Source organism: Chelonia mydas, chromosome 7 (genome assembly GCF_015237465.2).
Source record: "Chelonia mydas isolate rCheMyd1 chromosome 7, rCheMyd1.pri.v2, whole genome shotgun sequence".
NCBI lineage: Eukaryota > Metazoa > Chordata > Testudines > Cheloniidae > Chelonia > Chelonia mydas.
The window spans coordinates 33,789,401-33,807,530 of NC_057853.1; the positions used below are offsets into that span (position 1 = coordinate 33,789,401).

Sequence of the window (18,130 nt, forward strand, 5' to 3'; positions counted from 1 at the left end):
TCAGTTGACTCACAATGGTGTCAAACCAGAGTGAGAGAGATCCAAATCAGGCCCTATATATTTAAAAGTTTGCCTCATTGAGACAGGCTCCTGAGATACATAATGTAGGTTGAATTTACTCCTGGAGTGCAGTAATCTTACTCCAGACCATTTTGGAGCAATACAAAGAATGTAGTCCATAACATTCATTCTGTAATAGCTGTAATAGTCTTAATTTCAGAGCATTCTACAGGCTGCTTATGAGAAAGGATTCATCATTCCTTAAAATGAAACAAAACTGTTGTTTCCTTATCCCCCCATCCCTAACACACACACCCCTGCCAAAAATACATAAAAAAGAGAGAACGACTGTATCTTCCTGTTATTAGCAAAGAAGCTATTCTCATTAAGCCAGATCACCAGATGATGAATGGTGGTGGAAATGTATTTTAATATACACCAGTTGAGGATAGTGCCCATACAGTTTAGAAGAAAGCAAGGGCTGTATTTAAAAAACAAAACAAAACTCTAACTGATTTGATGTTAAATCCAAAAATATAAAACACGTAATGTAATAGTTATCATTGCTTCTACTGTAGATTAAGGGGCAAATTCTGAAGCTTCCCTTCCAGAGGGAAAAGCAAGAATTATCGTATCCCATCCTTTTAAAAAAGGGTGCCTGTAACTGCCAAGTTGTTAGATGTGTGACATGAAAGCACATTCTCTAAGTGAGCAGGTCTCGGAGAGAGACTTGCAGCTTGAGGGAGCCAAAATAAAGATTGTTCCTTGTTGCTTTTGACTCCCTGGATCCAGGCAGATCCCAGTTTCCAAGTTTCTTCCATGTAACAAGTTCAAAATATTGATAATGGAGGATAACACTTAAGTACATGCTCATCTTTAGGCATGTGCTTAACAACCATTGTCTTAAAAGGGACTTAAGCATATGTTTAAAGTTAAGTGTGTGCTTAAGTGCTATCCTCAGCGGGGATGCTTTCCTGAATTGGGCCTAACTGAGGTGAAAACTAAACTAAACATTTCTGTGTGTGAGCGTGCGCGTACGCATGTACATTCTGTGTATCCTAATTATTTAGTAATAAATACCAGAATTTGCTTAGAAATCTAAAAATATTGGTAACATATTAACCTAATTTTGTTGCTGTTTTCATGATTTGCAGAACAGTAAACCAGATTCATTATTAAAAATGGAAGAGGAACACAAATTGGAAAAGACACCTTTATCAGGAAATAAGGACAATAAATTTACATTTTCTTTCTCTAACAAGAAACTGCTTGGGTAAGTAAAAATATGGCAATACGCTTTGAATTATAAAGAATAATTGTACTATATGGTTGGGAGGTTTTTAGACAGGGAGGTGACAAACTTGGCCTTATGTTCAAAAGTAAAAATTGTGCTTACGTTTTTATTATTTTTAAGTAAGTAAATTCTGTTTACAATATGCTTAAAATATTTCTTAGTTATGAAATCAGATCCCTATTAGTGGTTTTACAGAGATAGTAGCAGTTCAGATTATTTTGTATGTGTATCGTTTTACATTGGTTCTCCAGTTAGAATGTGTCAATTATAAATCTCTATTACCAGTAGTTTATATCTTGGCTGTAAAAACTTGCCCTAGGCTAAAACATCAGTATTTTTTCATTCATGCTTTTTTTAATCTCACTTTTCTCAGTAATAAAAGAAAAAATCCCCTGTTTTCTGGCATGGTTCTAATATTTACCTGATTAAACAAGACCTGGATCACTGAATAAATAATACACATTTTAAAAAAAATATTTGAACTGGTAGTCAGTGCAGCATTTCACTGGAGCTATTCCAGCCTTCGGGGCGTGTATCCTTATAGAGACACATTCTGCCTGATTCTGCACTGTGATCTATCCCTGTGTGCCATTTGTAGTTGACCGGGTGCAGCTGGGGTGCCCTTGTCTCTTCTTCTCTCCTCTCGCTTTGTCCTCCTCGTCTCCCTTTCTCTTCCTTTTTTGTCTCGTCCTCCTCCACAGTTCATTTTATTGCAGGCCTATTGGTTGAAATGAGAATGAGTCAGTGGTAGGTGTGGTTGGGACACTCCACCAGGCGTACTGGCTGCTACTGTTCTATTGGGGAAAATTTCCACTGTGGTCAATCCTGAGCAGTCCTGGCCATCAGCAATTCCCACTGGCTCTATCAACATTTATCGATTATGAGGAAGTGCTTGTGTTGCTCCTGCCCTAAAGACCGCCCCCTCCATCTCAACAGCTGAGAGAAACTGGCACGCCTGCTAATGGAAACCACATCTGAGTGCTTGTTAGTTGCTCTATTCCCAATCCAGGCAGAGCACGCTCATCTCTAGAATTTGATCTGACAAAGTCCAGATTTATTGGCCATAATGGCAATTTGAAAGGTTTATCTGTTCATTCTGGCAGATGCTTGAGGATGGTGCCTTAACTGGACTAAGCTTTAATTGCAGCTGGAGGGATATTTTTCTGAGTTGACTTCTTGTCAGTTTGAGTTTTTATTTTATACTGTATCTACGTATCCCCGGAGACTAGGCTGGGCACATTCTACATAAATCAACTGAAAATGGAATACATGGATTTCATGTAGTGTGTGTGTATTACATATGTATTGATTGTATTATGACCTGATCCTCGGAAGGTACAAACCAATTGAAGTCAACGTAGCGCTCATTTGAAGTCAGTGGAGCAACTCCGATTCGCACTAGTTGAGGATCTGGTCCTGTGAAACCTGTGCAAAACAATACACATGCAAACCAATGTGAACTGGCAGTCTATCTTTAAAACTACCAAGCTCTGATTCCCTACATATATAAGAAATGTTACCTTGATATGAGTGTCTCCTTGATACGCTTTCCGTGTGAAAATGTTATCATTTCAGATTTTATAATATTTGTCTCTGTAGTTCCAAGGGAGTCAAAACCCAGTTGAATCCTGGTGTGTTTGGGTCACTGCAAAATTTTAAAGAAGATAAAACAAAACCTGTGCGAGATGAATATGAGTATGTGTCAGATGATGGCGAACTGAAAATTGATGAATTTCCAATTAGAAGAAAGAAAAACACTACAAAGAGAGATTTACCTTGTAAGACTGCATCCTGTTTTGTCTATATCTGTGCAATTAAATTGTATCCAGTTCTTCAAAACTACTTTTTAAAGTTATTATAAGTTTTACAATAAATAAAGAACATGTACATATTACTTGCAGCACAAGGTTTAAAATAAATACAATGGACTCAAATTGTATTCTGAGGCCGTACAGGTTGTTTCTGGAGTTAGTGAAAGGTCTGTCTCAACTTTAAGAGGTTTTTTTTTCTTTCAGTTTTATCAGATAAAAAAGAAACGCTACAGCACACACCAGTTAAGAAGCCAAAGGTGGAGTCAGTATTGTATAAGGTATTCTGTTGTTATTGTACCTTTCCCTGTTGTATCTGTGTGCCGTTCCACACATTTAGAAATACGTTAAGGGCTTGATCCTATGGGGGGCTAAGTCCTCTGACCTTGATCCACTTAAACACTTGTGAGCACTGAGCAGGCTCAATGAAATAGTCATTGAATTACCTTTGCAACCACTCTAAAGCCACTTCACAGTGCCAGAAAGGTGTAAAAGGGCCTTACTGTAAATGAGAATCAGACCCTTAATGTACTAAAGACTTTGTCGATTTATTTGTATCCAACTGTAATGCCTTTTCATTTAGTTAACTAGAGGTGACCGGCCGTGTTTGCAGTGGATTGCATTAATATATTGTAGCAGATCGGGGTTAGTTGTTACTGTGGCTTGATTGCTCATATATTGTCCTCTGCCTTAGTGAATGTAAATGGAGTCTAGAACCTGTCAAGCATTCTGCAGAATTTTATTGTTAGACACCTCTCCACCCAAATGAGTTGTATGGCTCAATTCTCTTGCCACAGGACACCAGGAACTCCCAGTGGTGGCAGGGTTGGGCACCTCATGATAGGCTGGCACAGCTGTGGCGGATGTATGCTCGGTCTGTGTGGGGAAGGAAGATGGCATGTGTCACTCACAGCAATTCCTCTTGACAATTAAGAAGCAGAGTTAGTGGACTGCAAGGATAGTCCTGTCCATTCTTCCTTATCCAGACTGATGGTATCTGCACTGCGGGAAATGAAGACTGGGGTAAAATAAGGGGGCTGGAAGGTTTTCAGGGAGTTTAGGGGCAGGGCTGGTTGGGGAGAAGAAAAGACAAAGAAATGAACAGGAAATAGTTTTACAGGAACAAAATGTTGTCACTTTCCTTCCCTTTCACTGGGAAAAGGGAAGTAATACAAAACAGAGACATGGCCAGGAATGATGGACAACTTTGTAAGCAGGTAACAACGAGAGAAGGAGACAGAACATGAAGGCTCACGTCCTCCTCTGGAGGGTGAGTGTGACCCGCTCAGCAGTGCTCACACCGGCACTGCATTGCTGGCTCTGTTCCAGGCGTCTTTCCTGGCCTGTGGCAGTAAATGAGTAAATGAGCTTCTTCATTTTCTTTGGGCACTGGTCAGCACTAATCCATTTCTACACAGTACTTTCAACAAGTTAATCTTAAAGTTATGTGAGCAGTGTGTTAGCATAGTTGGTGTTTTATATTACAGGATGCCCATGATTCCTATTACATGGTAACTAAAGGCTTTATTTACTGAGTACATAAGAGGAACTTTCTTTCCTTGTAGTCTCTCTCACATCTATAATGCCCCCAATTCAGCAAGACACTTAGGTTCATACCTAATGTTAAAACACTTGAGCATTCTCACTGTCTGCCATGGGACTGTTTATGGTCGGAGTTCAGGAAAGCTCTTCAGGACATGCATTGGTCCATTCCTATTCAGGATAACGTTTAAGCACATGTTTAGGGTTAAATAGGGGACAATTTGCATGCATATTATATGATTTGAATCACTTGCAACAAGCAAGGTAGACGGTCGACATAAACTGTATATATCCAAGACATTCAGATTTCATGAATAGTGTAGACTTCTTAAACTGTGTTTGGGGAGACATGATGGCTCAAGGATATTTAAGGGCAACCAGAACTTCTCACCTGTACATTCATTCACGGTTACAGTCTAGTAGTGACTCAACATTGTTACCATTAGAGCTGAGCGAGTAATTGATTTTTTTGGTTCAGTGTTTGAACTGGAAGAAAATTGTTTAATTACAAACCAAAACTGAATTTTTTCAAAATGAAATGTCCAAATGAACCATTTCGACTTTAAAAAAAAAAATCCTAATTTTTTATTTTCCCAAAACCATCGGCTGAATTCAGCTTGAATTCATGAATAGTTTCAGTTGCCCCAAAACTTCATTTTTTGGCAAATTTACTATTTGACTGAAAAAAATTCTCCAAGCTCTCATTCCCATCTGATGTGTCTGCCTGACTGATGTGAAATGAGGTGACGGTCGGTCTCAGTGCAGATGCTAGAGCACAAATGTTCATAATACATAACCAGCACCATAATTGGCAGAAATTGGTATCCTTTCTTGGTGGTCTTAGCAGTGACACAAAGGACTGGATAGGCCTGAGGAAAGAACACTCTCTAACTTGGGGGCAGGGATGCCATCAGAAGAAGAGTTAGGCACATTGGAAAGATAGCGTGGGGAAGCTTGCAGTGGTGTTGCCTAGATGATAGATAAATAGGGGACTTCCATAGGTCTGGCACTCCTCAGAAGTATTAAATTGACTCTGAAAAGATAATATAACAACAAAGCTGTAAAGAGACCCGTTCAAACTGTGCCCCTAACTTTTATGGGGAAAGCAAAGTAACAGTTCTGTCCTCAAGTTTTGGGGGAACAAAAAGACTAGCGTCATGCTGCAAAACTGTTTGACAGCTTGCTGACTAATGGAGCTTGTTTCAATTTTTTTGAGCTTTTACCTTGCTTTGACAGAGTGATGAGTCATCAGATGAAGATTCGCTTCACATTGACACAGAGGCAAAGCCAGGCCGCAACTCCAAAGTGAAGAAAGAGAGTGGAAGTTCGGCAGGAATTCTAGATCTTTTGCAGGCGAGCAAGGAAGTTGGGGGTTTAGAGTACAACACCAACAGGTAGGCACACCTGGCTGATGATCCCTCTCTTAAAGCAAAATAATGCTCTGTTTCATGTGTGCAGCTAACACAGGATTTTGCAATTTAGTAATAACTTTTTTTCCAGTAAACTAGCTCCTTCTATGTCCCAGGCCCTGGAGGTGAGCAGGTGGAAAAGGTCCTAGTGGTATAATTATAAAATTAGAGGCATTCCCAGATGTAAATGCTGAAAATCCACCAAAGCAATAACAATAAAGTTGATGATTCATTCAAAAGGAGACAGCTCAGTTAATGCAGCTTGAGGACAACATTAATTTATGCACCAAACAACTTGCATTCATTTTATAATGCTTGGTACGGTCCACACAATACGGATTATTGGATGTTTGGAAAAAGAAAAAATTCAGGAAGCAACAAATGGCTGTAAGAAGTAATTTCTCTAGAGGACATTAAGCATAAAATGGTTCTTCGTGGATCAGTTTGGGGCCTTGCTCATCTACAATGCTATATGTGTGCTGGAAATGTTTTAGCGGAGGCTATTATAAGTGGGATATCACATGTGATGCCAAAATCGTTGAGGTCTGGCTAATAGTGAGAAATGCTGGGAGGTTTTTTACACTAGTGTTAAGCCCCAAACTGGAAACTATTAACGGGAAAGGAAAATATTTTACAAATTAGAACTGCAAAATGTGGATCCAAATCACTTACGGGCTGTTTGGACCTGGGACTTTAGTTCAGGCCCCTCTCAATTAAAACATACGTGTTAAATATCCCAAATCAATGCAAGGCAAAATTGATCCATCCCCTGGTCCAGCAAGGTATTTAAATGCATGCCTAATCTCAGCATGTGAGTAATCCTATTTAAATTAATGGGACTGCTCACATACTTAATACCTGCTGGATCTGGTCCCCTGTGAGCTCAGCCCCAGGAACAACTCTCAGGATAGTGCCTTACAGGAGAGCCACAACTACTAGTGATTTTGGGGTGAAGTAGCAGATGCAAAGTGCTGTGCCTGCTCCCCAGTGAATCCATGGTCCTGGACAGGCTGTATTTCCCCTCTAATGGAAACCACAGAAATTCACCATGGTGATCTTCTCTGACACAGACTGTCTGTGTCCTACCTTTGTGGGGCCTCCCTGCTTTGGCTCCCCTGCAGAGCAGCCCTGTTCATCAGCTTTCGGCCCCAGTGAGCCTGCTTGAGCAGATACAGGCTCTGGGTCTCCAGCCCACTGAGATCAGGAGGAGGCCCATCTCTTCACTCCACCCTGGTACAGTCCACTTCCTCATGTCCTTTAAAAAGAGCAAAACAAATACCTCCCATGTACATGTCAGAACAGTTTCCCCGTCTTGCTTTCTCTTCTCTCCCATCATCTGTATGATCATCCATCTAATCTGGGTCCAGCCTTACTTGTCTTACTCACAATTGCAGTCCCACTAAGTAAAGAAAGCAAAATCTGGCCCTTCATTTCTAACCTCCTTTTCAGCAAAGGCTATGTCTGTAAAAGGCCATGCTGTCTAGGGCCTACAACCTAGGTGAAGGACTTGGGGTGCTGTACAAATAATAAAAATATCCGTGAATGCCTAGCACCTTGCAGGAATATGTTCTGTTTAGCTGGTACTGACATCATCTGACGTTTTCAGCAGAGAAACAGAAACTTGGACTCACATCTTGTTACGGACATAAAGGGAGAACAGCTTTACTAGTGTTTTATTTAAAAATGACCATGTATTTGTAATTATTAACCAAACCACTGTGCTGTGATAGTGATTTGGAGTCTTGCACGCATTTTTAAAAATAATTCTGTAAAAGGCTTAATAGTTCTTTTTTTATAGGCCCTGGACTGGAACTGAGGTGACCTGGTTTCAGTGCCTGGCTCTGTCACAGACTCCCATTGTGACTTTGGTCAAGTCATTCAATTTCTCTGTGCCTCCATTTCCCATCTGTAAAATAGGGATGATGATGATTCCTTTCTCCTGTCCTTTATCTGTCTTGTCTGCTTAGACTAGGGTGACCAGACAGCAAGTGTGAAAAATCGGGATGGGGTAGGGGGTAATAGGAGCCTATATAAGACAAAGCCCCAAATATCGGGACTGTCCCTATAAAATCGGGACATCTGGTCACCCTAGCTTAGACTGTAAGGTCTTCAGGGCAATGGCTGTCTATTAACATGTGTTTGTGCAGTGCCTAGCACAATGGAGCTCTGGGGCATCTAGGTTCTACGGTAACACAAATAATAATGACAATGTAAATAAATGTAAAAGTGCAATTCTGGGAGAACGTACCAAAAACAAGGAGTGCTTGATAAATGGAGTGCTTTCCTGTAAAAGCCTTAAGGGGGTTAGAGAACAGTCCTGCACAACTTATTCAGGCAATGTCTGCTGAAATCAGCGTGAGTTTATGCCTGCTTAAAAGGAGTGTACAATCTGATTCTTAGTATGGGAGAATCCAGGAAGCTATTAGCCCAGATGGCTTCCTTCAGTAAACAGGATTTACTGACCCCGGGAAAGAAAGCAAATCAAAATAAGTAGTTAGGATTCAAAGATGCTTAACAGTTGTAATTAACAGGGATACAGGGACTACGCAGAAAAAACCCCTGAACACCGTCATTCAAGGCAGACTTGATGATGATGATGTAATTAATAGAGTGAAACCCGGTCTAGAGGCCACCTTTGGTAGGCAACCTCCAGTCTTAAGAGACCACCCCAATGTGTATTGCAGACTGTACTGAGTACCCTTTGCTTCACGTCTACTAGAGGACCAATTTATCAGTAGCCCTTAGGAGCAGCAGATCTCGATGTGCTTTACAAAGGAGCGCAGTATCATTAGCCCCATTTTACAGATTAAGCAATGAATTTTTGTCAGCTATTCAAAACAAGTTTCACCCTCTTCACAATTCACAAAGCTTATTAGTTGTGTGTGACAGACGCTAACCACAGTATTCTGTAAGCACAAAGCACAAAGGTTGGAAATGTCAGCTGTGAGGCTGGATCATTGGGAAGCCCTCCGGCTGTATCATTGTCGGTCTGCAGCAGCCATTCTCTTTCCAGCCCTCCCGCCGATTCCATGTTGTCTCAGGATCCATGACTGGAGTAAATATGGTTGAACACGACACGGGGCTTTTGGGAGAGCTGGGAGGGAGTGTGGAGCTCAGAAGGTGCAGGCGATCGGTGCTGTCACGGTTACCCTCTCCTTCCTTCCACTGGGCGTTTCATTTTTCTTGACACAGTTGCTAAACTGCAGCTTGCAGTTATGAAAGGGCCTTGGTAGAGCGAAATGAGCTCTTTCCCTGGGAGGTTCCGAAGAAGAAGAAGAAACTATCTATCCATCAAGAAACTCTGGAAATTAAGAGCAATGCAGAGAATTCCAACAGAGGTGCTTCACACTCAGTAGTGAACGTTGCCAAGTGAAACTGTAGCAGCAAATAGTATCAGTGAGATTAAAAGAAAACCGGTTTGCTTTGTGATGAGACAGGATTGAAGTGTAGAGTGCCAAGAAAGGCAGTAGAGGTGCAGATAAACCTGAAGGAGGGAGACTTGCAGAGCTAAAGGAGTTTTTACCCTTCAGGAATTCATTATGTGACTGCTTACTCTGCCATTCATTCAGACAGCTGTGTGAGATATAGGAAATGAACTCTGTGATACAGAAGAGCTCTTTGGAAATTACTCTTGCTGTGATACATGTATCATTTAAACTCCTTTGACATCTTTTCAGTGTTTTGGGGGAAACCCTGTCACTTGACTGAGCCGAACGAAATTTGCAGACTCTCATCTTAACACTTTAACATCAGTGCAGCTCCAGGGATGCTGGCAGTGGTGGGGCTACTACTATAGACAAGGCTCAGAGCAAGGCTACACAGCTGTAAAAATGCCAGGACTGTGTGTATACAAGGTCTGTTTTTTCAATGGGGGGCGGGGGAAGAAGAGGGTGTTAAGGGGAAGAGGAAGGGAGCCTAGATTAGAGGAGGCTGGTATCTCTTAGAGAACAGACCTAGTCTTAGCTAATTGCTACTTTTGCCTAGGTGGAGGCAATTATTGCTTACCATCTGCTAAAGACTGTTTTTGCAGAGTTGAGTAACAACCTTTTAAAAGACATGTCTTAAGAGATGGACCTGAGTCACAGAGTTTGGATCTGATTCCTGATCTGCACTTTTCCAGAGTTTGGTTTGGACCCATCTCTAATTCCTTTACAATTAGTAATAAATATACACCTTTTAACCTATAACTTCTTTTCTTCTTGCTCTTCCCCTCAAAGCCATCTCATATCTAAATGCTACATCAGAACTCATCATCAGATTAGAGAACAACTTTTGTTAATTCCATTTTCACCTAACACCCTGATGTAGTTTAGTCGTCTTTTCATATTTACATTTAAGTTTCTCAAAATTATTAAATGCATCCTATTGAGAGGGGGGGCATAACGTTACAAGACTTGCTTACAGCTGTGTTTGCAGTGGGATGTGACAACAGAATAGCGTCTATAAAACATAAGAATTATTAAAATTTGGTTCAGCCATTTGGTGTATGACAGATAATGAGGCTGGCTGCTGGTTTGCAATGTATCAAACAGAAACGTTTGTGAAAGTTACAATAATCCTCAAAGACTCTGGCATTGATGCTATTCCATTGACTTCAATGGGTCACAAAGCCGTTCAATAACAGAATAGGAGTTAGCCCTCTCATTTTTCCTCCCCTTTTACCAGGCACTGTATCCAGTGCATTCATAGCCTTTATGGCTTCTGAAATCTAAGTCTAAAATGCAGTAATAACTAAATTCTGCATGAATTACTATACTGTGTGTTGTAACTTCGCGGGAACATGTCGTATCACTTTTGGCTCTTATATAAACAATTGGGTTTTGGTAGTGTGGGTGTAAGCTTGAGTGAAAAAAGCTCCTGCCTAATGAAATTATTATATTTCATTTCATAATCACTCATTTTTTATTAAATATATATAAACATGCTTTTTTTTTTAATAAGAAAAACTCCTGAATATACACACATACTACAATGCTGCACAATGCAAATGCGGTACTGTTTGGTTTTCCTACCATGTGTTAATAATTCCCATCTTTCTATGGTTTGGTTTTTCTTCCTCTCAAATCAGCTAAAGTGGAAAAGTTTTTCTTGGACACTCCACAAACCATTACTTAGTCAAGCTGGTCTTGATCCACTGATCCAGTGGGAGTTAGATCAGACCCTGGGCCACAGCTGTGCCCACAGTAGGTTGGGCTAACTGGAACTTAAAATCTCTTATTCGGTGTGAGAATTCCCCCATCTATATCGTTTTAATGAGCTGTGATGTTACACCTGCTGTATTGATACTCTTTTGTCCGTTTGAACGTTTCCTTTGCATATGGAGTGTGCAATGGCTGAACCAAGTTTTACTAAATTTTACTATGTTTTACAGATCAAGATTCTGTGTGAGCTGACAGTTTTCAGTGCAGTACCTCTTTCGGTTGCTGAGATGTAAGCAGCTGAAAATCACCAGATGCTTACTACACAGTGAACAATTATTGAAGTAAGCTAATTCCCCCTCTGCTCTCAAGGGTGACAACTTTCCAAGCACTAGTAAAGTATCTTTTAAAGGGGGAAAGAAAAAAAATACAGCAGAGGAAGTTACAAAAATGCAAAACCACGTGCAAAAAGGCATGAATTTAATCCAGTAAATTGCACAAAAATATCCTTTTCTCTAACCCTCCCCAAATCCTCTCCTTTAATGCAAGTAAAACAAAAAGTGAACAGGATATGCTCAGTGACAAAGCAGCAACTAGTTCTGCACATTGCTGCATACTTTAGTTGCTCCATCCAGTGTGGGGGCCTGTACTATTGTCTGTGAGGTTCTCTGTTCCCATTTTCAAGGTGGGTGTCTTCATGGTTTTTAACTAACAGAAAGTTTACTTTTATAAATGGTATTTAAAAAAAATAATTTCTAAGGTTATAGAAAGGGGATATGGCTTTCCAGAGGTTAATAATTGCTTTCTGTTTCTTCTACATTTTCTGGCTTAGAAAGCAGAACAAAATGACTTAATGCAAATCTGCAAGAACATGGCCTAATGAGAAACACTTTGCCTTATATTTAACTGTCTGTCTCTTTAAGAGGTTTTTACACACATGTTGAGTTTGTGGTTTGACTTTCAGAACCGCTGGTTTTGATCAGATTCCACAATTTATTTGTTAAAGCTTGTGTTGCTTTAGGCAATTCCTCTCTAATTCTCCCATTTTTGATGGTCTGTTTCCACTGTTTTGAGAGTCTAGTGTTTGAGACAAACTGCGAAGAAAATAAGTTAATTTTTTGTAGATTTTGTGTACAATATGAATGCAACAGACAGAAAACGAAGGTGTTTGACATGATAATGGGAGGATTAAAGTGTACTTCACCAAATAAATGTCTTGATGTTCTTTTTCATTGATTCACTAGCTGTTAAAACTGGCTTAACTCATTTTTAGGATTCTTTATGACGGTGACTAGTTTCAAGAAACTTGCTGAATGTGTTCATGTTACTATATCTGGAATCCTAAAAAACTTTAAAGGGGATTAAGTTAGCATTGAATAAGAGAATGTGACATGTTGTTGCTAATTTGCCCAGGAAATGTTTGGTATTAGTGGTTTCTATTGAATAGTGATTTAAAAAAAACCACACACATCTTCATTTTGTCAGTGGTTTTTGCACTTTGTTTTCCTGAGCTCTAAAGAATTGTAAGTATTGAGTTCACAGAATCTGCCTTTTCAGAAATTGCTTTCTTGTACTGTCTGAAGAGATTAATTTTCTTCTGCATTCTAGTGAACCTGTTTTTCTTCCCTCATTAAACCTATGTGCTATGTAGAACACTTCCTTTTTAGCTTACCACTTTTCTAGAATTTTTACATACCCTTTGACATCAACCTACCACTGCAGGAATAAAACTTTTATAAAAGCTAAATTTTTCGGGTGAAATATTAATCATCTTGTTTAACATCACTCTGAGCCTGATAGCATTTTTGACAGCTATGATTATCTGTCAGGGCTAGTGTAGGTCTACATTTTCTAAAATTCCTTTGCAGGTTATATTCATCAGTCCATATATACTGATGCATAACTGTTCCTGGCTATTCTGTCCATCAGACACCAGTAGTAATGCAAAACCAGTAATAAATGCATAACTCTAGTCATATTCCCACTTTCTTGAATCTTTCTTCCTCCTCTCAACTTATCCTATTCTTTGTCTCTGTTGGGGGTAAGACACAAGGTCTAGCAGCTTATTCTGTTTCCTGAAGTTCTGTTCTTCTGATTGGGCCACAAGGAAGAGAGTAAAAGATGTGAAAGGGCGTCTCATACAGTAGCACTAAAAGTTGGGCTTCTTTTGACCTGGCTATAAAATTCCTCCAATTTATGGAGTTGAGATAGTCTTTACATCTTTAAGCAGTTTCTGTTCCTCTCTGGGGAAGGAGAGGGTCTAGTCCTCTCTAAATATAGGGGTATAACTAACTCCCTTTGATGCTAATGAGGGATTCAATATGGATGGAGAAGAGATCCTTGTGTGACTGCAATTTACTTGCAAAGGTGTAGCGAAAGGGATTTTAGGCCAACAGAGTCAGAGGACAAGGAAATTTGCTGCTTAGTCCTGTGAGCACTCAGAGTTAATATTCCATCACTTTCCCCCCTAACTGAAACATCTCATTTTACCCTCTGTCTGGAAGTACTTAGATCCCACCTTATTCTCACTTCAGCTCTCTTCCAAGCAGCTCTGACCTCCTGATATAGCAGTCCTTTCAGCCGGTACTCTAGTGCAAGGAAGGCCTTCCTTCCTCTTCCTTTTCAGTAGATCCTGACTTCCGTCCCAGGAGCATATGTTGGGATTGGGGGAAGTAAGAAGTCCATTGTAGTCTACAGAAAGCAGCAATTCTGAATCCCTGTTCTTGCCTATTGAGAATAACAGAAATTGGAGCTGGAAAAGGTCACCTAGGCTGTCCCAGCCTGTGCTGGATTTGTCAGTACTGTTTGTGAACGGCAGCAAAAAGGGTTAGCATTGATCTTTTAATAAATGTATTTAAATTTCTCGTTTATGGTAGAAATCTATAAAAAGCCCTTTACATTGGGTGTTACATGTGTAATTTTAAGGTGATGTGTTTTGTCGTGATCCGTATCTAACTGTATCATTGCACGGTGTAGTTTGAACAGTACCCTGAGCACCCTTAAGGGTGGTGGTCAGGGAGAAGGGCTGTTTACAAATATTATGTTATAAAAACCCAAGCCAGTGCAGTTATCCAAGAATAGATTTTTATCCAACCAAACACCCCAAATACCTGAAATGTACAAGTTCTGCAGTGATGGAAATCATGTTAATATGCTTAACTATCTTGCTGGCTCAAGGCCTAGGAACTCATTTCCAGGAGTGTGGGGCTTTTAGATTGGACCAATATTTTTCTAATTTTAAAAAAGCAATTTCAAACACCACCAATAACAAATTTTACTCCTAAAAAAGAACCAGAATGTCTAACAAACACACACCACAAATGAGAAGCCATGTGTTATGTTCTAGTGCAAAATGTCATCTCTGAACATATGATCCAAGCCTTACAGCGTAGAACAGAATTTCACTGTGTTCATAGAGCTGCAGCTGCATGGTCCCCTGAACCCTGTCATACTGCACTTGTGACCTTCAGGATCTAGCAGTGGTCGAGCCTTGCATGTGACAGTTGTGTAGGAGATGCTTGGAACGCTATTGTAACTCAATTCTTCAATTGGATAGATTCAGATGCTTAGGTTTCCTTTCTTTGGTGGGGTGGTAGTGAATGAAAATGAAAGATGGTTGCCCAGCAGTGATGGGCAAACTCTTTTTGTTACCTTGTTTGAGATTAAGGGTGAAATTTGCAAAAGCATGTCAGTGATTTAGGAGCCCACTGAATCCCATTGACTTTTGCTGGGCATAGACTCATAAGTCACTTTTGAAAATAGGACTTGGGCTCTCAAGTCACTGAGGCCGCTTCTGAATATTTTACCCTAAATTTTTTGTCCCCCTACTCTGCTCCACTTATAGAAGAGGAAGTAAAATACATGCCATTAGTTTACTTGTGATGCATTTGGCAAATTTGCAAAACTCTAAGCAAACACTGTGAACATAAGAACGGCCATTCTGGGTCAGACCAAAGGTCCATGTAGCCCAGTATCCTGTCTTCTGACAGTGGCCAATGCCAGGTGCCCCAGAGGGAATGAACAGAACAGGTAATCATCAAGTGATCTACCTCCTGTCACCCATTCCCAGCTTCTGGAAAACAGAGACTAGGGACACCATCCCTGCCTATCCTGGCTAATAGTCACTGATGGACCTATCCTCCATGAGTGGACACAGTGTTCAAGTGGTCACAGGGATGGCCATTTAATCACAGTGAAAGACATCAGTGAGTCAGTTCAGAATAAGAACAGAGTGCCATATCCTCAGATAGTAAAACGGGCATAAGGCCTTTGACTTCAGTAGACCTACTCTGATTTTCAGCAGCTGAGGATCTAGCCAAGAAAGATTTTGTAGGAAGTCTCCTGTTTATTTCTTTTGACTACTAAATGTTGCCTCTCATTTACTGTTGAGTCTTGGCCGACCCACCTTGGAGGTTGGCCCATCCAATCCACAGGTTAATATGTAACTCATGATCATTCTCTTCTAAAATGGGTACTGGAGGCATAATTTTGTTGATTATATTGTCCTTGGGTTACCAGCTTTTTGTTGTGGGGAGAGTCACTTGGTTACTCTCCTCACTTGCCCAAAATATGTCTTGTGATAAAGTATTCACGTAACTAAATTTTGGAAGATTTCCTGATTTTTATCTCAAATCTCTGTTTGCCCTTCTAACCTTCTATGCTTGATGGGTCTATACTTGGTATAACTTGATTTCCAATACTAAACACCTACACAGTGGTGAGGCCATTAATCCAGAAATCAAATTGAGCTGTATTTACAGTGAATACTGTTTGTTTCATGTTGTTGATTTGGTAATTAGCTTAAAGCTCTTTATTTTGTTAATGTTTTCCCTCAGTCAGCCACCTGCATCTCCCAGCACACAGGAAGCAATCCAAGGAATGTTATCAATGGCAAATCTCCAGTCTTCTGACTCCTGCCTGCAGACTTCATGGAGTGCCAACCAAGCTAAAAATAACACTATCTCAGCCCAAAACTCAAAAAAACCTGGGAGCAGTAACAACAAAAATGCAGGCAAGCACTTATTGAAGAAGAGCACAAAAAACAGCATTGACATTGAAGACTATGACGACCAGGACCACTTAGATGCCTGTTTTAAAGATTCTGATTACGGTGAGAGAAAAAAAATTAATCTCTATGGCTCTGGCCCTAATTCTGAAAGTATTTATGCATGTGCTTAATTAGACACTTATAGTTAGTCCCATTGAAATCAAGGGGACTGCTCTGGTACATACAGTTATTCAGTGTTTGCATGCTGGGGGCCTATATTGCTAGATTAGTCTGTATCAAGTAGGCAAGATTAAAGAGAGAGTTTAGATTAGATAGACAAGGGTGAAGAGATAGATTAGAACAAACACATTAAGCAGTTGAGATTAGATAAATAGATTAAACTGATATTTTATTACAATTGAACCCAAACAAACATATTACACTTTTATGTAGTATAGGGAAAAGATTTTAACAAGCACAGCAGCGGAGTTGAAACCACTGTTAGCCAAATCCTAAATCATATATATTTAATTTAAAAATATCACAGTTTCAGGGTTCACTGCATAAAGTTCTACTTATATGTCAGTGAGGTAGAATGAAATGACTATCAGAGAAGCTGTCAGTACAGAACCCCTGAATTAGATACGATGAGGTCATGATCTTAAGTTTTAATGCCAAGAATGCTAAACTCTGCAGTGAAAGGAAAAGAGGGATTTTTGAGACCACTACATTAAGTTTACTATATTCTGGAAGCGAGTTTTTTAATAATATGAAAAAACAGCCTCTATAGGTGTGTGTGACAGAGAGCAGGTAGAAATACTAACACTCATAGAAAAATAAAACCACATAGTCATGAAGGGCTCAAGAAGGGTATGCAGCTCTTTAGCAACATAATAAAAATGTTACTTTAAAATGCTGCTGCTGCTGACTGTGACCCTTAAAAACATCCTTGAAATCTGCTCTCTCTATTAGATACACATATATTAAAGTTCAAATTGAAATACTCAGAAGTTTTATGAAAACAAGACATTTTGAAAATATTGTACATGTTTAAAAGAAGTTAAGTGCATGTTGCTGGTTTGCAGTTACAGCACCTTGTGGGCGTATCAGTCAGGATAAATTACATGACAAATTTTGTGAAAGTGTAATTTATAGACATGATCTACATGTGACAATGGGAAAATAGACAGGGTGATATTTTAAACCCCAATTTTCTTGCTAATTATATATTTATGCTACTATTTGATGCGTTTTCTTTGTTGTAAGCAGTCTGAGTTTATAAAGACTCCATTTGTACTGCATCTGGTCAGCAGATTTTCAGTTCAGGGGCTAAATTAAGCAGTAACATTATAACCATACATTGCTTTAACAGACAAACACTGAAATCAAAATTAAATGCACATTTAAAAAAAACCCCTCTATCAAGGAGTCTGAGTGTGTATATATATATAGAGGATTCATTAAAACTCAAATGATATTGTTACCATTCACCCAAAAGAACTCTAACTGTTCATGGAGAGAACAGTTCAGGAGGCATGTGGCTGCAGAGAAAACCATTTTCAAGGTTTTCATAAAACCACCTGCCCTCTCTCCCTCAGTCCATTTATCTCACTGCCACTGAGCTATTTGTAGAGCGACTTGAAGGGTTTGATGTTATACAAGGTAACGCTGATGACATTTAGCATGTTGATAGCACCTAATAAGTTCTCTTGCCCTTCCCCTCATGTGGGTTGGTCAATAATTATCCACCTTTTACTGAAGGGGAAATGGAAACACAGAAGGGTTAAGTAACTTGCTCCAGGCCACACCCTGAATGAGTGGCAAAGCAAGCCAGCAGTCCCAGGTTCCCAGTCCCATTCTCTGCCCACTAGATCCCGCTGCCTCTGAAGGCTCTACAACTGCATCTATTTGTGAGCAAAACCCAATGAAATTTAGTGAAAGTGAAAGGCAGA

General features: G+C 39.8%; 1 protein-coding gene and 1 long non-coding RNA gene across 4 annotated transcripts in view; one reads left to right on the forward strand and one right to left on the reverse strand.

Annotated features, from left to right (window-relative positions):
* PHF2 (PHD finger protein 2) overlaps positions 1–18,130 on the forward strand; it is a 142,074-nt gene that overhangs the window by 111,153 nt on the left and 12,791 nt on the right. For all 3 annotated transcript variants that reach the window (XM_037903782.2, XM_043550692.1, XM_037903781.2), the window contains 5 exons: positions 1,155–1,273; positions 2,894–3,072; positions 3,310–3,383; positions 5,881–6,038; positions 16,027–16,301. In XM_037903782.2, the coding sequence (XP_037759710.1) occupies positions 1,155–1,273; positions 2,894–3,072; positions 3,310–3,383; positions 5,881–6,038; positions 16,027–16,301 (805 nt within the window). The remainder of the gene's footprint in view (positions 1–1,154; positions 1,274–2,893; positions 3,073–3,309; positions 3,384–5,880; positions 6,039–16,026; positions 16,302–18,130) is intronic.
* On the reverse strand, positions 1,940–2,969 carry LOC119566772. Its single transcript, XR_005226084.2, has 3 exons — positions 2,815–2,969; positions 2,638–2,719; positions 1,940–2,012 (listed from the first exon to the last, which is right to left on the reverse strand). It is a non-coding gene; the product is annotated as an uncharacterized LOC119566772 (long non-coding RNA).